The sequence below is a fragment of the Maniola hyperantus genome, chromosome 14, assembly GCF_902806685.2.
Source record: "Maniola hyperantus chromosome 14, iAphHyp1.2, whole genome shotgun sequence".
NCBI lineage: Eukaryota > Metazoa > Arthropoda > Insecta > Lepidoptera > Nymphalidae > Maniola > Maniola hyperantus.
This window is the reverse complement of record NC_048549.1, coordinates 3,831,567-3,849,660: the sequence shown is the minus strand read 5'-3', so window position 1 is coordinate 3,849,660 and position 18,094 is coordinate 3,831,567. Positions and strand designations below refer to the sequence as shown.

At 37.8% G+C, this 18,094-nt stretch overlaps 1 protein-coding gene across 7 annotated transcripts in view; it reads right to left on the bottom strand.

Annotated features, from left to right (window-relative positions):
* Positions 1-18,094, bottom strand: part of LOC117988249 (supervillin-like) — a 256,319-nt gene that overhangs the window by 126,224 nt on the left and 112,001 nt on the right. For all 7 annotated transcript variants that reach the window (XM_034975364.2, XM_069502873.1, XM_034975366.2 and 4 more), the window contains one exon: positions 893-3,245. In XM_034975364.2, coding sequence (XP_034831255.1) covers positions 893-3,245 — 2,353 coding nt within the window. The remainder of the gene's footprint in view (positions 1-892; positions 3,246-18,094) is intronic.

Below are 18,094 nucleotides of genomic sequence, written 5' to 3'. Positions count from 1 at the left end.
ATACCCCTTCCAGGTTAGCCCGCTATCATCTTAGACTATATCATCACTTACCATCAGGTGAGATTGCAGTCAAGGGCTAACTTGTATCTGAATAGAAAAAAAAAACTTGTCCACTAGGCAAGTACAAATATTAGGACCTTGATAGGAGGATTTGGAACACCCTTCCAGCATCAGTTTTCCCCTCCAATTATAAAATGGGCACCTTCAAGTCAAGAGTGAATACTTGAATAGGCGTCTTCTAGGCAAGCGCGCTCCATTTTAGGCTGCATCATCACTTGCCACCAGATCTGATTGCAGCCAAGCGCTAGTGTATAAATTTTAAAAAACCCTTAAGTTGAACATATTATGTCGTGGATGCATAACATAATGCAATGATAAACAAGTAACACAAGAAAATATCAAAATTCATCAAATGATAATAACACATTTTTTTGATATACCTACAAAAAAGCGATGACAGTATTTTGAATTGTTTGCAAATATTATGGGCGTATCAAATATTGTATGTAGAGTTTCTCATTTAATGTTAATCAAAACATGATAAACAAAAGCATCAAAACATTTGATAGATGCCCACGCCTCGCATTTGCTCATCAAAATAATGGCGAGACGCCAAAATTTCGCTTCTACTTCCACTACAATCGACACAAAAGCGTAATCACCTTTGAACAATGAAAATAATATTTAGGGATTCCACACATGCGGAACGAGGAGGTTAAAAATGATAGACGAAACTTAGAATACGGTAATAACATAAGAAAAATTGCACAAAGATGATAAGAAGTGCAGATGCAAAAAATTTGAGCCACGAGTAGCATGAGTCACGACCTACTAGAATTTCTCATGTGACTGGTATCAGGAGTAAAAATATAAATATTCAACATTTCCTTACCTTGAAGTTACTGATCTCATTTCGTCTATGGTAACTGGTTGAGTTTTGTGCCGCTCTTTATCACGGTTTTTCAGTTTGGATGTCGAAGGTTGATCTTTCACAAAATTGTCTTTAGTTAGAGCTTCTTCCATGCTCTTTATTCGGGAAGCTATTGATGGAAAAGATTTACGATTGTTTTCAATGTCCGATTTATCCCTATCCCAATCACAATTACCGTTTTCACAGTCCTCATCCACTTTCAGACGGCGATTGTTTAAAATCGAAATAAGTTCGTCATTCACGTCACACACTAAGCTCATTGACCGGGGATTCGCTTTAGGCCGCTGATTTCGCCGACGAATTACTGCACTCGGGAAACTTTCTTCCGGGTCGGCAGCGAGATTTATGACACGCCGCGGTCCAGCCGCCAACAAGTCGCTCGCATCACTACTAAAATTTGTCGCACTAATATTTACATCGTTGTCTGCACAGAACGAGAGCCGTGGGCGCGGCGATTGGCTGCGTTCCCTGGTTAGACTTGAGCCTCTCTGTTTCAAAATCGGTTTGACTGCCGCTTCACATTCTGAGCCAGAATGGTCTGAAGTCCGCGATCTAAGTAAGGACGGTCTTCGGGAACTTCGGTCGTCTTCGCTCATATCGAAACTAGAAGTATGTCCTTCGTCCCCAGACAGCTTTTTCGATGACTTTAGAATTGGTTTTTTCGGAAGATCAAAATCGTAATCATCATGTTCAGTCGATTTCTTTTTTAGTATGGGTTTCGGTGTCTCTGACAATAAAACATCTGGAGAAGGCCGTTCTTCAGAAAAACTCTTTTTCTTGAGTATAGGCCTCACGGTTTCTTTGTCTTCTTCGACGAGTTCAGCTCCACCAGCAGCTGCTAGCAGCACAGCCTGAGCAATCGATACGTGAGAGGAAGTGGTACTGCTACTAGAGCTTGAATTTGATTTTCGTTTTAAAATTCCATGTGGCTCGGGAGAACCGTGTGAAATATCATTGTCATTTAAGTGGTCTTCTTCTCGACTCATTTTTCTTTTTAAAATTCCTTGTATTTGCCCATCAGGAGATCTATTTCTTACAACGTCTTCCAAGGACGACCTCCTATTTTTTAAGATGGGTTTACTAGGAGAACCATCTTCAGCAAATGACACTTCCGGGCTGCAAGACCTTCGTCTTGCTACTTGTGATTCATCCAAACTACGTCGTTTCTTTAAAATACCCTGACGACCAGCGCGACCATTACGCGGTTCAACCACGCTAGGTGAAAATGTGACAGGTGGAGTGGTTATCGTATGGTTGGGAATATTCGCAGTATTGCTCTCTTCGTGAAGTGACTTTCTTTTTAATATTGACACAGGCGTATGGTGAGACGTCGACGAGGTATCAAGACGGCGATTTTGACTAGACAAATCATTATTGAGATCAGAAAACATTGCACTTTGTTTTTCAAAGTCGATAAGCCTCTGACCTGCTGCGTCTATATCGTTTAATCTTTCTGCTACTCCTCTACTCATAACTGGTCTTTCATTAACAAGACCGTAATTATAGGCATGGTTGCTATTTTTTGAGTCAGGGCTTGATGTAAATAAAGTATCATATCGAGGAGTCTCAGTGGAAGTCACATGAACCTTATTACTAGTTGAGTTATTCGATAATTTACTAACTCTATCTAAAGTTTGTTTAGTGAAAGCAGCTAAGTTGTCCACGTCTTGGGAAAGTCGGGAGCTCGCATGTGGTCTCACAGTTTCGTGAAGTGTAGACATTTTAGTGGCAGCTTTTGATTTATTTAACCCACCAACGTTAGAATCCACGTTGAATTTTGCGTTAGAACTATCATTTGATAAAATTTTACTATTTATGTTTTTAGTATCGTTACCGTCTTTCGAAGAATTATCTAAACTAATCAGTCTTTTCTTTGAATTATGATATTTTTCGTTAAGACTTTCATTATCCTTTTGAGCTCGTTGTATTCTATCGTTTCGCGAGTTTTCTGAATCACTTTTTGCTTTGTCAGGGCTTCTTCGAAAACATCTATTTCTAAAATCCAATTTTGTTTTAGAGTTATCTACTCTCAAATTTGCTTCTCTGATTGATTCGTGTTTAACTGGAGATATCGAATTTCGTTTTTCTGGAGTTTTTTTTGACAAAGGAATGCAACTTGGCTTACCGTTGCCACTATCAGAACTACGGCGTTTTTCAGGAGTTTTGGTTAATGAAGATTTTATGGAAATAGATTTGAATCCAAAATGTGTATTCGAGTTATTTTTAGGAGATACTTTGGAAGACTCTAGTGCAGTTTCGATCTTAGGATGAGGTGCTTCTAAGGACCGACGGTTTCTGGATTTCACGGCAGTTCCTGTAACAAGACAAAACAAAGATTAACTTCAGGAAATCGTAAATAATGTAGTAAAAGTACAATATTTAAAACAGATGAATGTTAGAGTATAGCGTATGTATGTAGTGGATATAGACGGAAGAGGAAATTGTGGGCCCACATTTGCATTGTTCTACAAGAGTTCACTGACTGCGCAAACGCCGATCGTGCCGTTTCGCGCGATATGGAGACCGATTCTATTGTTAAACGACCTCAACGTAACGCGTGCCGCAATATTATAATGCAAAATAAAAACTTTCAACATAAACCTAACGTTACAGAAAAAATCTTAAAGCTCATAATAATAATTATGATTGTGTTTTTAGTTATTGAGCTTAAATAATTTGTAGTAACGTTAGGTTGACGTTATTATATTATTACTAATAATAATTAATTATTAATAATATAATGACATTTATTTTCATATCTATCAAAGACGCAATACCAAATAATGCTTGCCACTAGTTAATCTCTATCAAATATGTTTGCACAAAAAATCTATTTTTTTGTGTGCAAAATTTGAATTTCAGAGACTGAGATAATAAGGATAATAATAACATAAGGTACTGCCTTAAGGTAATACATTATGTAAGTGTAGTGCGCGACAGGTCGAGATAACAATCGGGTAGAGAACGCCCCGCACAGCCCCGCGCCAACCCGGTGCAGGCGAACGCGGGTGACGTGCGGGTGCGCGGGGCGTCCCCCCGCCTCCGATTGTCATCTCAACCTGTCGGGGACTATAGGTAAATACTTGACTTAGGCCAAGTTAAAGTAGTCACCAGATTCAAGTAGAATATTTGATGATATCTTCAAAGTTTTAATATATAACGAATGTCAATAAAAAAGTTTCTCTACACTCAATAAAATCGACTGAATTTCGTATATATTTTTTCTGTATTCGTACGTAACATGAAGGTTTCATGTAAACATAATATAATACATTTAGTCAAACAATTTGCGATACTCGCCGCAGGCCGGGCAATTGGGAATATGATATTAATTCGTGTTGAAACACCGAAGGCTGCGGCGCGAGCGGTTGGCGACCGCAACGCGCACTGTCGTACCTTGATAATGGAAATCACACCACAACGGATTTACCGTACGTGCCAGAGCCCAGAGACATTTTATCTCTATAGCACTTGCCTATTGCACAATTTTGATCAACCTAGAAATTAGGTACATTTTGTGTTTATTTTTTTATATCTTTATGGTTCCGTACTTCAGTCGAAAACCGGCCAAGTGCGAGTGAGGCTCGCGCAATGAGGGTTCCGTACTACAGTCATATTTTTTCGACATTTAGCAGGATAATTCAAAAACTATGATACATAAAAATAAATAAAAATTTGTTTTAGAATGCACAGGTAAAAACCTTTCATATGATACCCCACTTTATATAGTTATCTTACTTAGAAAATTGAAAATACTAATTATTAGTTCATGACCACAATATATATTTTTTTGTGTTATGTAACCACAAATTCACGGTTTTCAGATTTTTCCCCAAACGTCAGCTATAAGCTCTACCTACCTGCCAAATTTCATGATTCTAGGTCAACGGGAAGTACCCTGTAGGTTTCTTGACAGACAGATAGACAGACAGACAACAAAGTGATCCTATAAGGGTTCCGTTTTTCCTCTTGAGGTACGGAACCCTAAAAATGAGAAACTATCATAGATATGTATCATATGAAAGGGCTTTACCTGTACAGTGTACATATCGTGCAAAATGTCAATAAATTACGATTGTAGTACGTAACCCTCAGTGCGCGATTCTTACTCGCACTTGGCCGGTTTTATATTAAGTATGTATGTGTAGATTTTATCGTAACTAAGACAGTAAATATTTTTTGACATGCGCCACTGTTCATCGCATGCTTTCATACTTTTGAAAGAAAGAAAGAACAAGTGTTTATTTTGTGCCAGAGAAAGTAGGAACACATAAAAAAATCATTCAAAATAAGATGCGTGGTGTGTGGTACCAAAATGGACTCCACTCAGCATTTGCACATTGCAGACACTGAAAAACAAACATTAACTATAATAATAATAAGATACATCTACGCAACATTACCAATTTCTACAGAAAAGCAATATCAATGCCGAGTTTCACTCCTCACGAGTCCAAAAAAAATTGTAAGCCCTAATAAAATTGGTTCTTAAAATATTCTTCAAATGTCCTTCAGACAGATTGATTTTATGAAAATACTTTTCGTAATCATTTTTAGACTGAAATATAATTTTCCATTTGTATATTGTTGTTGAACGTGTCAAGGTGTAAGAGTTTCGAGTCTCGACTGTCAGATTAAAATGATAAATGTTTTCTAAGCCCCCGTAATGTAGCAAAATGAAACACCCTTTATCTTTATATTATGACGCTCCATTAGCTTGAAACTTGATCCTAATAATCTTTGCATTACATCAAGCATTAATGATGATCACACAGCTATCTCCGCATAAACCGCATTTCTTTTAGACGCAGTAATTGATATAGGAAGCGCAACCTGACCAATACAATATTATGTTGCTATACAAATCATAGCTAGCTAGCTACAAAGTAGTTACGAATCAAAGCTAGCGTCTGTCTACATTTTTAAACTATGCGGGACCTGCTTGCGAACGCTCCAATAGCTTGAAATATAATTATAATAAAAAGCTTTGCATTACATCCAGGGTTAATGATGATCGCACACCTGTCAGTAGTCATCGTACATACTGCATTACTTTGAGCCATAATTTAGCAAGCACAGCCTGTATTCTCCCAAAAATGTAAGACACAATTCTTTCTTTCTTTCTTATTTCAATGTTCAAAACGACGTGGTTTATTAGGAATGTGGTAATAACAAAATCCGTATTTTTTGGCGCATTTGACACGTACTATATATGCATCCGCGGTAGGCGTAGATGTTATACGTTTTGTTTTTTAGTAAAAGAAAGGGTGCTGTGTTCCGCGTATGCCGCGCATACAGCGAATATGTGTGCGACCAACTTTAGTCAGAATTACACTTGCAAATGTAAAGTTAGTAGCAAAGTACCACGTGAGGTAGATCATGGCAGTCAAGTTTCTATAGATAAGTTAGCGGTTATTGCATTCTGGTACTCATGCTGGAATAGAGCAGTTGCAAGTTGTAGGTGAGATTAGATAATTTACTAACTCTGTACCGGAGATAATTTGATGTCCTTTGCATACATTGACCCCGTGCTCGGCGAATACACTCGGCCACTACTTGACGAACGCGTATAGTACGCGACAGACTGAGAAGGCTATCGGGTTGGGAACGCCCCGCACGGCCCCCGCGCTAACCCGGTGCGGGCACGCGCGAGTAACGTGCGGGTGTGCGGGGCCTCCGCCTCATACCCTGATTGCCATCTCGACCTGTCGCAAACTATACATAGCTGGATGGCGTACAAAAATAATGCGCCGTTTATTTTTATTTTATACCAACATTATTTTATGTTAAAATTATTTCAAATGATGAATAAATAGATATAATGAACTAAATAAGAACTTGCACTTTCAAAGACTGCAAACCCTATTGAAAACATTTCATTAGGTTATCCAGAAAAAAACTCCTTGACATAATATTTTATTTTTTTTCAATTAAACTAGAACATCTTTGAGACTTAAAACTGAAAAATTATGGTGAAAGACGACGGTGCTCACGTACGTACCTATTTAATTTTGGTTGATACCGGACGGATATCGTAGTTAAATTCATTAAATTCATAGTAAGACATAAAATGCTAGTTACCGGTAAGGCCCAATAAAAACCTACAGAGTGCTCAGTGCAGTAAACATTTTCGAAGGAGGGATCTATTCATTGGTGAAACCCGTATGAAAATTCATAAAGATAGCTTACATCCCGGGACTGGACATTATGCTACTTTTTGGCCCGGAAAATCAAAAGAGTTCCCACAGATTAAAAAAAAATTAAATCCAAGCGGATGAATTCGCGTGCGTCATCTATTTGGTACAGAGATGATTCATCCGGGAAATGGGTAGATATAAGCTTAATCCTGGAAAAACAAAAGTCCAACGGGATTTTTAAAAACCTAAAGCCAGGCGAGCGAAGTCGCGGGCATCATCTAGTAGACATATATTTAGGTAATTTACATAAAAAGCACTTTGATAAAAGTTACCATTTGTTTACATTAAACCTCACGGGGTCACACCAAATTGTCCTAGATTATTCATTGCCGTGACGCAGCTTTGTATTCGCAGAAAGCCATTAGCCGGCGGCATTAATTGTTGTGTTGGTGCTAGGAGATTTACCTGGAGTATAGACCGGGCACTGGAGACATTTTCTTAGGCACGGAACATATTATATTACATCTACCTAAATATATAAAAGGAAAAGGTGACTGACTGATCTATCAACGCACAGCTCAAACTACTGGACGGATCGGGCTGAAATTTGGCATGCAGATAGTTATTATGACATAGGCATCCGCTAAGGATTTTTGAAAATTCAACCCCTAAGGGGGTGAAATAGGGGTTTGAAATTTGTGTAGTCCACGCGGACGAAGTAGCGAGCATAAGCTAGTATGTATATCATATTTTGTGTGCGGTAAGATATGCTTGAAGGAAGTCGTAATGCATCCTATGGCATGGTACAGCAATTTCTATGTAGGATGACACCGCTGGTGGCACCGCTTAGGCGCCGCACCGCTAACGCAATACATAAACGCATACATTTTCAATTGAATAATATGAAAGATGTGCTGCGCCCGCCACTGTCGCGTTTTGTTTATGTCCCGCCGCTTACTTAGATCTTTTTCTATACTAAGGTAACTACTAAGGATAGGTGTTTTTTGACCAGGGATGTGCAATGATGCGTAGCGAGAAATTAGCGCGGATGCATTGCAAGTTTTATGACGTGTGAAAACTATCAATCAGATAGATCATTTTCATTTTACATTACATTCAATTCGGTGATTTCCGAAACTTCGTCCGCGTCAATTTAGATTTTTAAAGGTTGTAATTTCTTAGTGCTGGTTTATACTTTTTATACCTATATAAAGAATTCACATGCACAACTAGTTTAACTGTTACTGTTTTATGTTTAAGAAGATGAGAGGCAGCCTTACGCTGCAGCCACAAGATAATACAAATGTGCATGACGTGCTATTTTAAACGTTCTTGAATAGTCAGAATCAGTTTTTAGCTCTTTTTTTGTTTTCCCTAATATACCACGGTCTGCGACGTAAATAACCAGCCTCAGAGAACTCTGGCATATAATATGGCTGCAGAGTAAACGTTTGTAAGTAAAGTAACCAATTGACTCCTATTTTCAATCTCAAGTTTTTGTTGCATTGTTCTATCTGTCGATATTTCAATTATCTTTGCTAGGTGACTAGGTACTAGGAAAGCACTTTTGTACTCTTTTATTATAATACCTTTTGTGTTTAGCTGTGAAAGTATGATGAATATGAGGTATGACGTACGTTGTTTCAACTTTACTGAAATATAATAATAAATGAATGATAACATAGATCGTAAGTATATTAATTTCCTTCGAGCGTGAAAAATAGTCGGTCAAGGTTTTATGATTTCCTAAGGTCCGAGGAATACGCACACCTAATGTGAAGAAGAGCAGACTAAGCAGACGGACGACATCAAACGTGGCGTGTGGAAGGCCCTACAAGAGACCTATGTCCAGCAGTGGACGACTATCGGTTGACATTAAAAAAATTAATGAGATTAAATAATGCGTTTAACTTGAAGTTAAACGCATTATTTAAGTTACAATTTACGTTACGCTCTGGAGTTACACCAAAACCGGAATTCCGGAGTTCAAGCCCCTACCTCTTGCCAGAGAGACAAGTGATTTAGAAATAATAAACGATATGCACAAAATTTGCCCCAGGCTGAACTTTGCCTATCACAAACTTAGTGCCACGACTGCAAAACAACATGGAACTTCTTTTTTTTCTTAAAATAGAAGATCTTTACTAATAAATGTCATCTCTGTACATTTATTAAATAGCACATAATATTATCATCTCTGTACATTCTGGGGCACGCGTCCATACAATTTTTGGCCATCTCCTTTCCAAATTTACCATTACCTTACCGGTAATTGAACTGGTGATGTGTTTATAGAAAGACTGTGTACTAACTAATATAATAACTATGTACAATTTACACATGATTGACTTGTACAATTTGTTTGCCCGATGCACCGCGAATGGCTTCTTGTTTCGACGCGAAAACAGGTGTCGGCGGGCACCCCGCGCCTCCCGCGGGCTGGTTTAGTGCAGTTCCACTAAACATGAACTCAGTACCAACTTCCTACTTATATAAAAGAAGCTGCTAGCTTTTATCGATCAAATTATCAAGCAAATTATGTACGTAACAAGTAACCTTACTTCCTACGGTTTCTCGGGCCATAACACGAGCCGCGATTCTTTTTCGCAAAAATTATTATATTTCACAGTGAAAAAACCTAATACCTAACTTGTTTGCCCTAGTTTTAAACATGATTGTGAGCTAACAAAGAAAAGAATAGAAATACTAACTGATGCCCGCGATTGCGTTAGCGTAGGTTTTTTGAAAATCCCGTGGGAACTCTTTGGTTTTTGGGATAAAAGTAGCATAATATGTGTTTATCAAACGTATAATCTATCTCCATTCATTCATTTAATTTCAGCCAATTTCGTCCAGTAGTTTTTACACACACACACACACACAAACACACACACACACACACACACATACACACACCGCACACCACACACACACATACAACCTTTCGCCTTTAAGTATATATTATTAGTGTGATAAAACTCGACAGACGAAAATTGATGATGCGAGAGTGAATCGAAAACTTTAGCGTGTTCTGCTTAACATGTAACATTGTTACGACAGCCGAAAATTCGTACCTAACTTTCTAAAGATGGAACTTTATGGAATTTTACAGTGAACATATTATTATAGCTGATATTACTTATTAGATACTTTCCACTTTTCCTTTTCTTCGAAGCTTAGTCTTCTAAGCTTCGAAGAATTTTATCAGTATATTATTTTATTACTAGATGATGCCCGCGATTTCATCCGCGTAGCCGTAGATATGTTGTCTTAAAATCCCGCAGGAACTCCTTGATTTTCCGGGATAAAAGTAGCACCTGTGTAAATTCAGGGTATAAGCTATGTTCATTCCGAACAGCCAAATCGGTTCAGTCAATTTGTGAAAGAGTATAGCAAACATTCAAACTTTCACAATTTATTAGGTAGGTAGTAGTATGTAGTAAGATTGATTTTATGGTGAGATCGCAGAAAAAGACGCAAAGTGAAGAATTTTGTTCTAAAACGTTTTAAAAAAAACATATAGGACATCCTGATGCCACTTATGACAAGACTCTACCACCGGTTCGGAATGCAGGTTCTACTGAGAAGACAAAGTTTTCTTAATTGCGTCTGAACTTTAGAAATACTTTATACACTTTACTAGCTCTATAAATTATTTAGTTTCAAGTTGTCGGTGACCATTACTTATATATCTCAACTAGCTTATGCTCGCGACTTCGTCCGCGTGGACTACACAAATTTCAAACCTCTTTTTCACCCCCTTAGGAGTTGAATTTTCAAAAATCCTTTCTTAGCGGATGTCTACGTCATAATAGCTATCTGCATGCCAAATTTCAGCCCGATCCATCCAGTAGTTTGAGCTGTGCGTTGATAGATCAATCAGTCAGTCAGTCAGTAACCTTTCCCTTTTATATAATAGAATTGAGATATATTCTATTTAGTTATTAAATCCAATATTGATATTCCAAAAGTGTAAATACAGCGTCTACTAATTTTGAATAATAAATTTTGAGTTTGTATTAAGATGCTCCACACGAGACTTTCTAGCTGATATAATTTTAATTTCAATCAAAAATACAATGCACGAAGCAAGAAGCTTTTGATCGAAATTACCAATTAATGTTGTACCAAGAATACAAAGGAGGTACCGAAGTAGGTATTAGTCGAGCGAAATTCAATTCGCAATCAATGTAAGCCGGTGAAGTTGTTGCTTTATAGCGTCCAATAAAAATAGTTGCAGACTTCAAAGCTAGTCCCAGTGTCGTCGAACCGTAGTTCGTAGGCGCCAATTATAATTTCAAAGTGAATAGTCAATAGTCTATTGGAAGAAAACCTTAAACCAAATTAAGGTAGAAAATAATGAAGTTAAATCCTCACAGCCGCACTCAGAGTCGCTTAATCGTTACTTAAGTTTAGTTAAAACGAGACAGAGCTATCTATATCTCTCACATAAATCTGTCTCGTTTTAACTCAATCTTAAGTAACGATTAGCGAGTACGGCTGTTAATCATTAAAATAATAATATTATTGTTGGGGATGCTTTTTGAAATTCATAAAAAATATTTTGAAAGTTCTAGTCACAAATGTTATTTAAGGTGAGATGACGTAGGTACAATAGATATGAGAACCCCAAATCCTAATGCCCAGATCATCGGAAAGTTGGAAACAACTGGATAAAAGCTGCACAATACATGTGAAAAGCTTGCAATAACAAAATACTTCCGTCCAGCAGTGGACTTCGATCGACGGCAACGAATACGACAGTGACGAAGACGACAATGATTTCAGAGACTCGGGACTTAAAGTACAAATTCCAGTTCCTCCTTCACCGTTCTACCAAAGAACAACGAGAAACCGTGAACATCCTTTTAACCATTGTCACGAAACTTCAACTTTTCTGATACGAACGCCTAAGGTTTGGAACGACCTTGATTACCTTTAAGACAATAGTTAAGACACATCTTCTAGGTATGCGCGCTCCAACCTAGACCTCATCATTGCTATCCATAAATCATAACTGTCGCCAAGCACAAACCTATCCAGTAATATTAATAAATATTCGCTCTGTTACCCGAACAAATCACCTAAAATCTTTTTTATTGTAGTATTATAGGTACCGCGTATTGTACGTACCAAAGCAATTAAAAAATATTTATAACTAGATTAAGGTTTTTAGGAAATCTTTAATTTTCCAGGATAAAAAGTAGTCCCTGTTCTTCCCCGGGATGTAAGCGGCTTTGTAGTAAATTTCATCAAAACCGGTTAAACTGTTGGGCCGTGAAAAGCCAGCAGACAGACGGACACACTTTCGCATTTATAATATTAGTAGGTATGGATTAAAAAACACTAAATTGTTAATATTAGAATTCACACTTGTTTACAACCTTAACGAGTTTCTCATCAAGCTCATAGCGTCCTTGACATGGCAGCGGGCGGATCGAAAAAATCAATTTACAAGCAATTAAACACGATCTTTGAACCAGATATTGTAACTTTACCATCACATCTTTTGATACTGAACTAAGAATCCATTCCATTGCCAACAGTCTGAGTAAGAGTTTTGAGTTTAAAGATTTCCCGAGCCTACTCTTTCACAGCTGAATGTCTTTCAGATTCGCTAGAAGCAAGACCACCTTCAAACGATCCTTTTGTTTTCATAATATCGGGAAATGGCAACCAATGACTACATAGTACAATTGTGAAAGGATGCGTCTATAAAAGTAACGTCCTGCTTGTGCGATCCACTCTGATTTTTATTGGGGGGTCAAAATTTAACGGTTAACATTAACATCCAATCAGTACCCTTATTATAAATGCGAAAGTGTGTTTGTTTGTTGGTTTGTTGGTTTGTTGGTTTATTGGTTTGCTGGTTTGTTGGTTTTGTGGTTTGTTGGTTTGTCCTTCAATCACGTCGCAACAGTGCAACAGATTCACGTGATTTTTTGCATGGGTATAGATAAAGACCTGGAGAGTAACATAGGCTACTTTTTATCCCGGAAAATCAAAGGGTTCCAAAGGTATTTTTAAAAACCTAATTCTACGCGAGCGAAGTCGCGGGCATCAGCTAGTAACGGATAAATAAAGAATTAGTAGGAGACAGTGAATCGTGCGTCGATATTTGATATTTGACTCCTAACCTTTTTCGTTGAGTGGGACAACTCACTCAAGCGTCTATGACCGTGAAAATTTTACGCAGTGACGATAAAGTGAAGGCAATAAAAGATATAATAAAACAACATAAAACAAACATGTAACGAGGGGCAAGACGCCTGATGCTTTATGTTCTGCCGGCTATCTCATCTCTAATCGGGAAATGGCTGGAGATAAAAACAAACGAGACTCCTCCTATTATGGTCCAATTTTCTGATGATTCTTTCGTATTTATTAGACACTAGCTTATGCTCGCAACTTCGTCCGCATGGACTACATAATTTCAAACCCCTATTTCATCCCCTTAGGGGTTGAATTTTCAAAAATCCTTTCTTAGCGGATGCCTACGTCATAATAGCTATCTGCAATCTGCATGCCAAACTTCAGCTCGATCCGTCCAGTAGTTTGAGCTGTGTGATAGATCAGTCAGTCAGTCAGTCAGTCCAGACCTTTTCATTTTATATATTTAGATTAAAAAACATCAATATTAACTTGAAATCTTCCACTTAATGCTATTCAATAAAGTTTTCAGGCTGTAATAAAGTTCATTCTATTGTTAAAAATTAAGTCTAAGCGAAAACTTATAAAGTTAAATTAATATAAAAGTTATAAAGCCAAGACCTTTAAAATTATGGAGAGTAAAAAGTTGAATGAGCTAGGGTCAGCAATCGCAGGAGTCAGAGCAACATGATGGTTTTAATGACGCGGGATCATGATGTTCGTCACTCAATATAGGGTGGGTAAAGTATGGATAGATGCCACTGTTGGATAGATGCCACACTTACAAAAAAACCTATCTTCCCAAAATCGCAACAAAGAATTATTAATAGTTTAAATAAGTAGCTTAGGCACCACACACCTAAGTCCCCGCAGTAATCGCAGTAATCAGAGTAAGAGGTAGGCTTCAATGACGCGGGATCACAAGTGCGAAGACCGATCCGGGACAATGACCCAGAGATTCTTCAATGTGAGTAATACGAGAAGTTTTATGATTAGAGCGATTTCAACCATACGAGAGAAATGATTTATGGTTAGTAAAAATACTTTTCTAAATTGAATCGTACATCATAAATATAAAGTTTTCCACATGTAACAACTTACGTACACCTTAAACCCAGCTTCACTAGCCTTTAAATCCTCTTCAACCTAGTTGCCTGGTAGAGATCGCTTCACAGCGATAAGGCCGCTAATTGTATATTCTTCTTTTACATGTTTCTTTTTGTGTCTTTTCTTTTTGGTGTACAATAAAGAATAATAAACTAAACTAGGAAAGTATGTATAAGTCCCGCAAATTGCTACTGCGCTGGAACCATGTCTCATTATCATGGAAATGACGTCATTTTGACGTCAGACGAAATAAAAATATACCATCAGCTCGAAACTTCAATCTTGTGCTGACGTCACTAAAATGGCGGCCACGCGCATTAGCAATTTGCGGGACTTATATTCGTGATTCCAATGATTATGTTGATTTTATTTATGTAGAACCTACCTACCTAACCTACCTACGTGTTAAGTTTACCTACAGGACGCGGCAGAAAATAATGTACATATTTTGTCAACGTCACAACGTTGTCTCTGTCATTCATACATATGTGACGTTTTGTCGGTCTCAACGATAGAGACAATGCTCAACAGAACCGTTATCTCTTTCTACAGGTCGATGTACATTATTTTCTGCCGCGTACTGTAACAAGGTTAAAGTTTTCTCAGGTTTTAGTTTAAAAATAATCTTTGGCGTATTCCTCAGGGTATTAAAATACATAGACACCTAGATGGCTGTTATGGTATCTTTACAAGTACATACCTCCCTGCTTTTGAATCGTCAACTGAATCTACCACGGCTTGGTTCGGACTACCCTTCCTACCGAGGAGAACTAGCAAGAAATATAATAAAAATGTTTTCACAGAAAATGGTTAAATAGTCTTATCAAGCCCATAGGTAAATAGTACAAAAACACAATAACGATGCGTTTTGCTAATTCTATACGAGATTTAAAGTTAAAATAAAAAGATAAAGTTTTATCTTCAGCTCTAAACTCGCGAGAGCATTTTCAGGCAAACAATGAACATTGAACATCTTATAGGCCAATAAACAAAAATTACGAGTGAACACTACAGAATATCTAGAACGATAACAGCTACGATAACATGAAACAATAAAGTTTGTGTCACACTGGAAAATTCAATTATAGTAACAAAACGCAACGTTTGCGGCACTGCTTTTGTAACGGCCCATATGCGACTTTTGGAACGACTTTTTGAAGGTAAGAGAAGCTATACGCGGCCCATACTACATATTATCTTGTTACCACGGACTGCCCCCCAATTGTGTAAGAAAAACGTAATCATCGTCAAAAAATATTGTACATCGACCTTTAGAAATAAATAGCGGTTTCGTAGAGCGTTGTCTCTGTCGTCGAGACCGACAAAACGTCACATAGGTATGAGTGACAGAGACAACGCTTTACAAAGCCGAAATCTCATTCTAAAGGTCGATGTACAATAATTATTCTTGCCGGCTAGTGTAACATAGTTACACAATACACTCCTACTCGTCTGAAAACGTCTGAAAACACGTAAAGGCGTCGACCTTGCGCCACAAGCCTTATCTCGTTAGACGTATCGAATTACCATCCCATCGGACAAAGAGTTAGAGAATACAGAATGCACCCGTGTTTGTGGATGCACTTGTGCACTGTACCATCTCCTCGGTAGTTGACTAGTCTCCGTATAGATTGGCGGCCATGACCAAAATTTGTTTAGAAGAAATATAGGGTCAGGCTACTGCAGATGAGTTCGTAGTTACGAGTTATACATATTATGAACTAGCTTATTTCCGCGACTTCGTCCGCGTGGACTACACAGATTGCAAACCCCTATTTTACCCCTTAGGGGATGAATTTTAAAAAAATATTTCTTAGCAGATGTCTACGTCATAATAGTTATCTGCATGCCAAATTTAAGCTTGATTCGTCCAGTGGTTTTAGCTGTGCGTTGATAGATCAGTCAGTCAGTCAGTCAGCTTTTCCTTTTATATAACATAACTTAAGAAGTTTCTAACAATCTTCTTCATAATTTGGCGCAAATGTTCAATAACTAGCTCGTTTATATTTATGTCTGAGCAGTGAGACGTAATGGTTCTGAGCAGTGCGCAAGGAATGGGAGGTAATAAAGGCTCCAACGTGCCCCATTTACCCCGTAATGAATACGGAAAAACGAAAAAAAAAAAAATTTATTAATAAAACGTATAGAACTACCTAGGTATCTAGTACCTGTTATAAATTTTTTATTATATCAAAGTATTAGATGATGCCCGCGACTTCTACCGCGCGGATTTCGTTTTTTTAGGGTTCCGTACCTCAAAAGGAAAAACGGAACCTTTATAGGATCACTTTGTTGTCTGTCTGTCTGTCTGTCTGTCCGTCTGTCTGTCAAGAAACCTACAGGGTACTTCCCGTTGACCTAGAATCATGAAATTTGGCAGGTAGGTAGATCTTATAGCTGACATTTGGGGGAAAATCTGAAAACCGTGAATTTAGGGTTAGATGACACAAAAAAAATTGTGGTCATGAACTAATAATTAGTATTTTCTGAATTATCGTGCAAAATGTCGAAAAAATACGACTGTAGTACGGAACCCTCATTGCGCGAGCCTGACTCGCACTTGGCCGGTTTTTTAATCGCAAGGAAACTCTTTGATTTTTCATCCGTCGCGGGATCTAAGCTCTGTACCCGTCAAATCGATTAAACGGATAAGTGTCTCATTACTCATGTATTTAGTCGAGGCTAGCCCTGTGAAAAAGGACCCCGGATGGGTTCGAAACTAGTCGGGCTAACGTCGACGAACACGTGAGTAAAGCCGGTTGTGAGACATGTATAATGGAAATCAGTCACGATAGTTTCAAGTTTAATCGCTAAAATAAACGGATAAGCCTTGAAAAGGTGACAAACAGACAGGAATTTTGTGGTATTGTGTATCTAGTAGGTACACATAACAAAATTGACAAATTTCGAGTTACCGAAATAATTATTCCCCTCAGCAAAGTAATTCCGTCGCTTCGTGTGGGTGGCTGATTAAAGTGGAATCCAAAATTGAAACTTAATTACTTAATGAAGTTGGGGCAATTTTATTAATTTTCAATTTTGAAACCAAGGTTAACTCTAATTTAAGCAGCTAATGTGGCTAATTCCTTTGTACACAATCTCTAAACTAAACTAAAATATCACGTCTAAATCTATTGCTATCCCTTTCATAATGTTGCTTGCGGAAAAGGAAAGCACTAGATTTAGACCTGATAATTTAGTTTAGTTTAGAGATTGTGTACTAGAGAATCGGCCCCATTGTGGCTAATTCCTTTGTACACAATCTCTAAACTAAACTAAAATATCACGTCTAAATCTATTGCTATCCCTTTCATAATGTTGCTTGCGGAAAAGGAAAGCACTAGACTTAGACCTGTTAATTTAGTTTAGTTTAGAGATTGTGTACTAGAGAATCGGCCCCATTGTGGCTAATTCCGTTGTACACAATCTCTAAACTCAACTAAAATGACACGTCTAAATCTAATGTTATCCCTTTCATAATGTTGCTTGCGGAAAAGGAGAGCACTAGATTTAGAAATGTTAATTTAGTTTAGTTTAGAGATTGTGAACAAGAGAATCAGCCCTACTATCTATCTAACGCTATTTACTCGTAGATCTATTGTTTGTCCTTAACTCCGATGTCCGTATTGTTTGCAAATTAGAATGGACTAGCTAATGCTCGCGACTTCGTCCGCGTGGACTACAAAAATTTCAAACCGCTATTTCACTCCTTTAGAGGTTGAATTTTTAAAAATCCTTTCTTAGCGGAAGCCTACGTCATAAAAGCTAT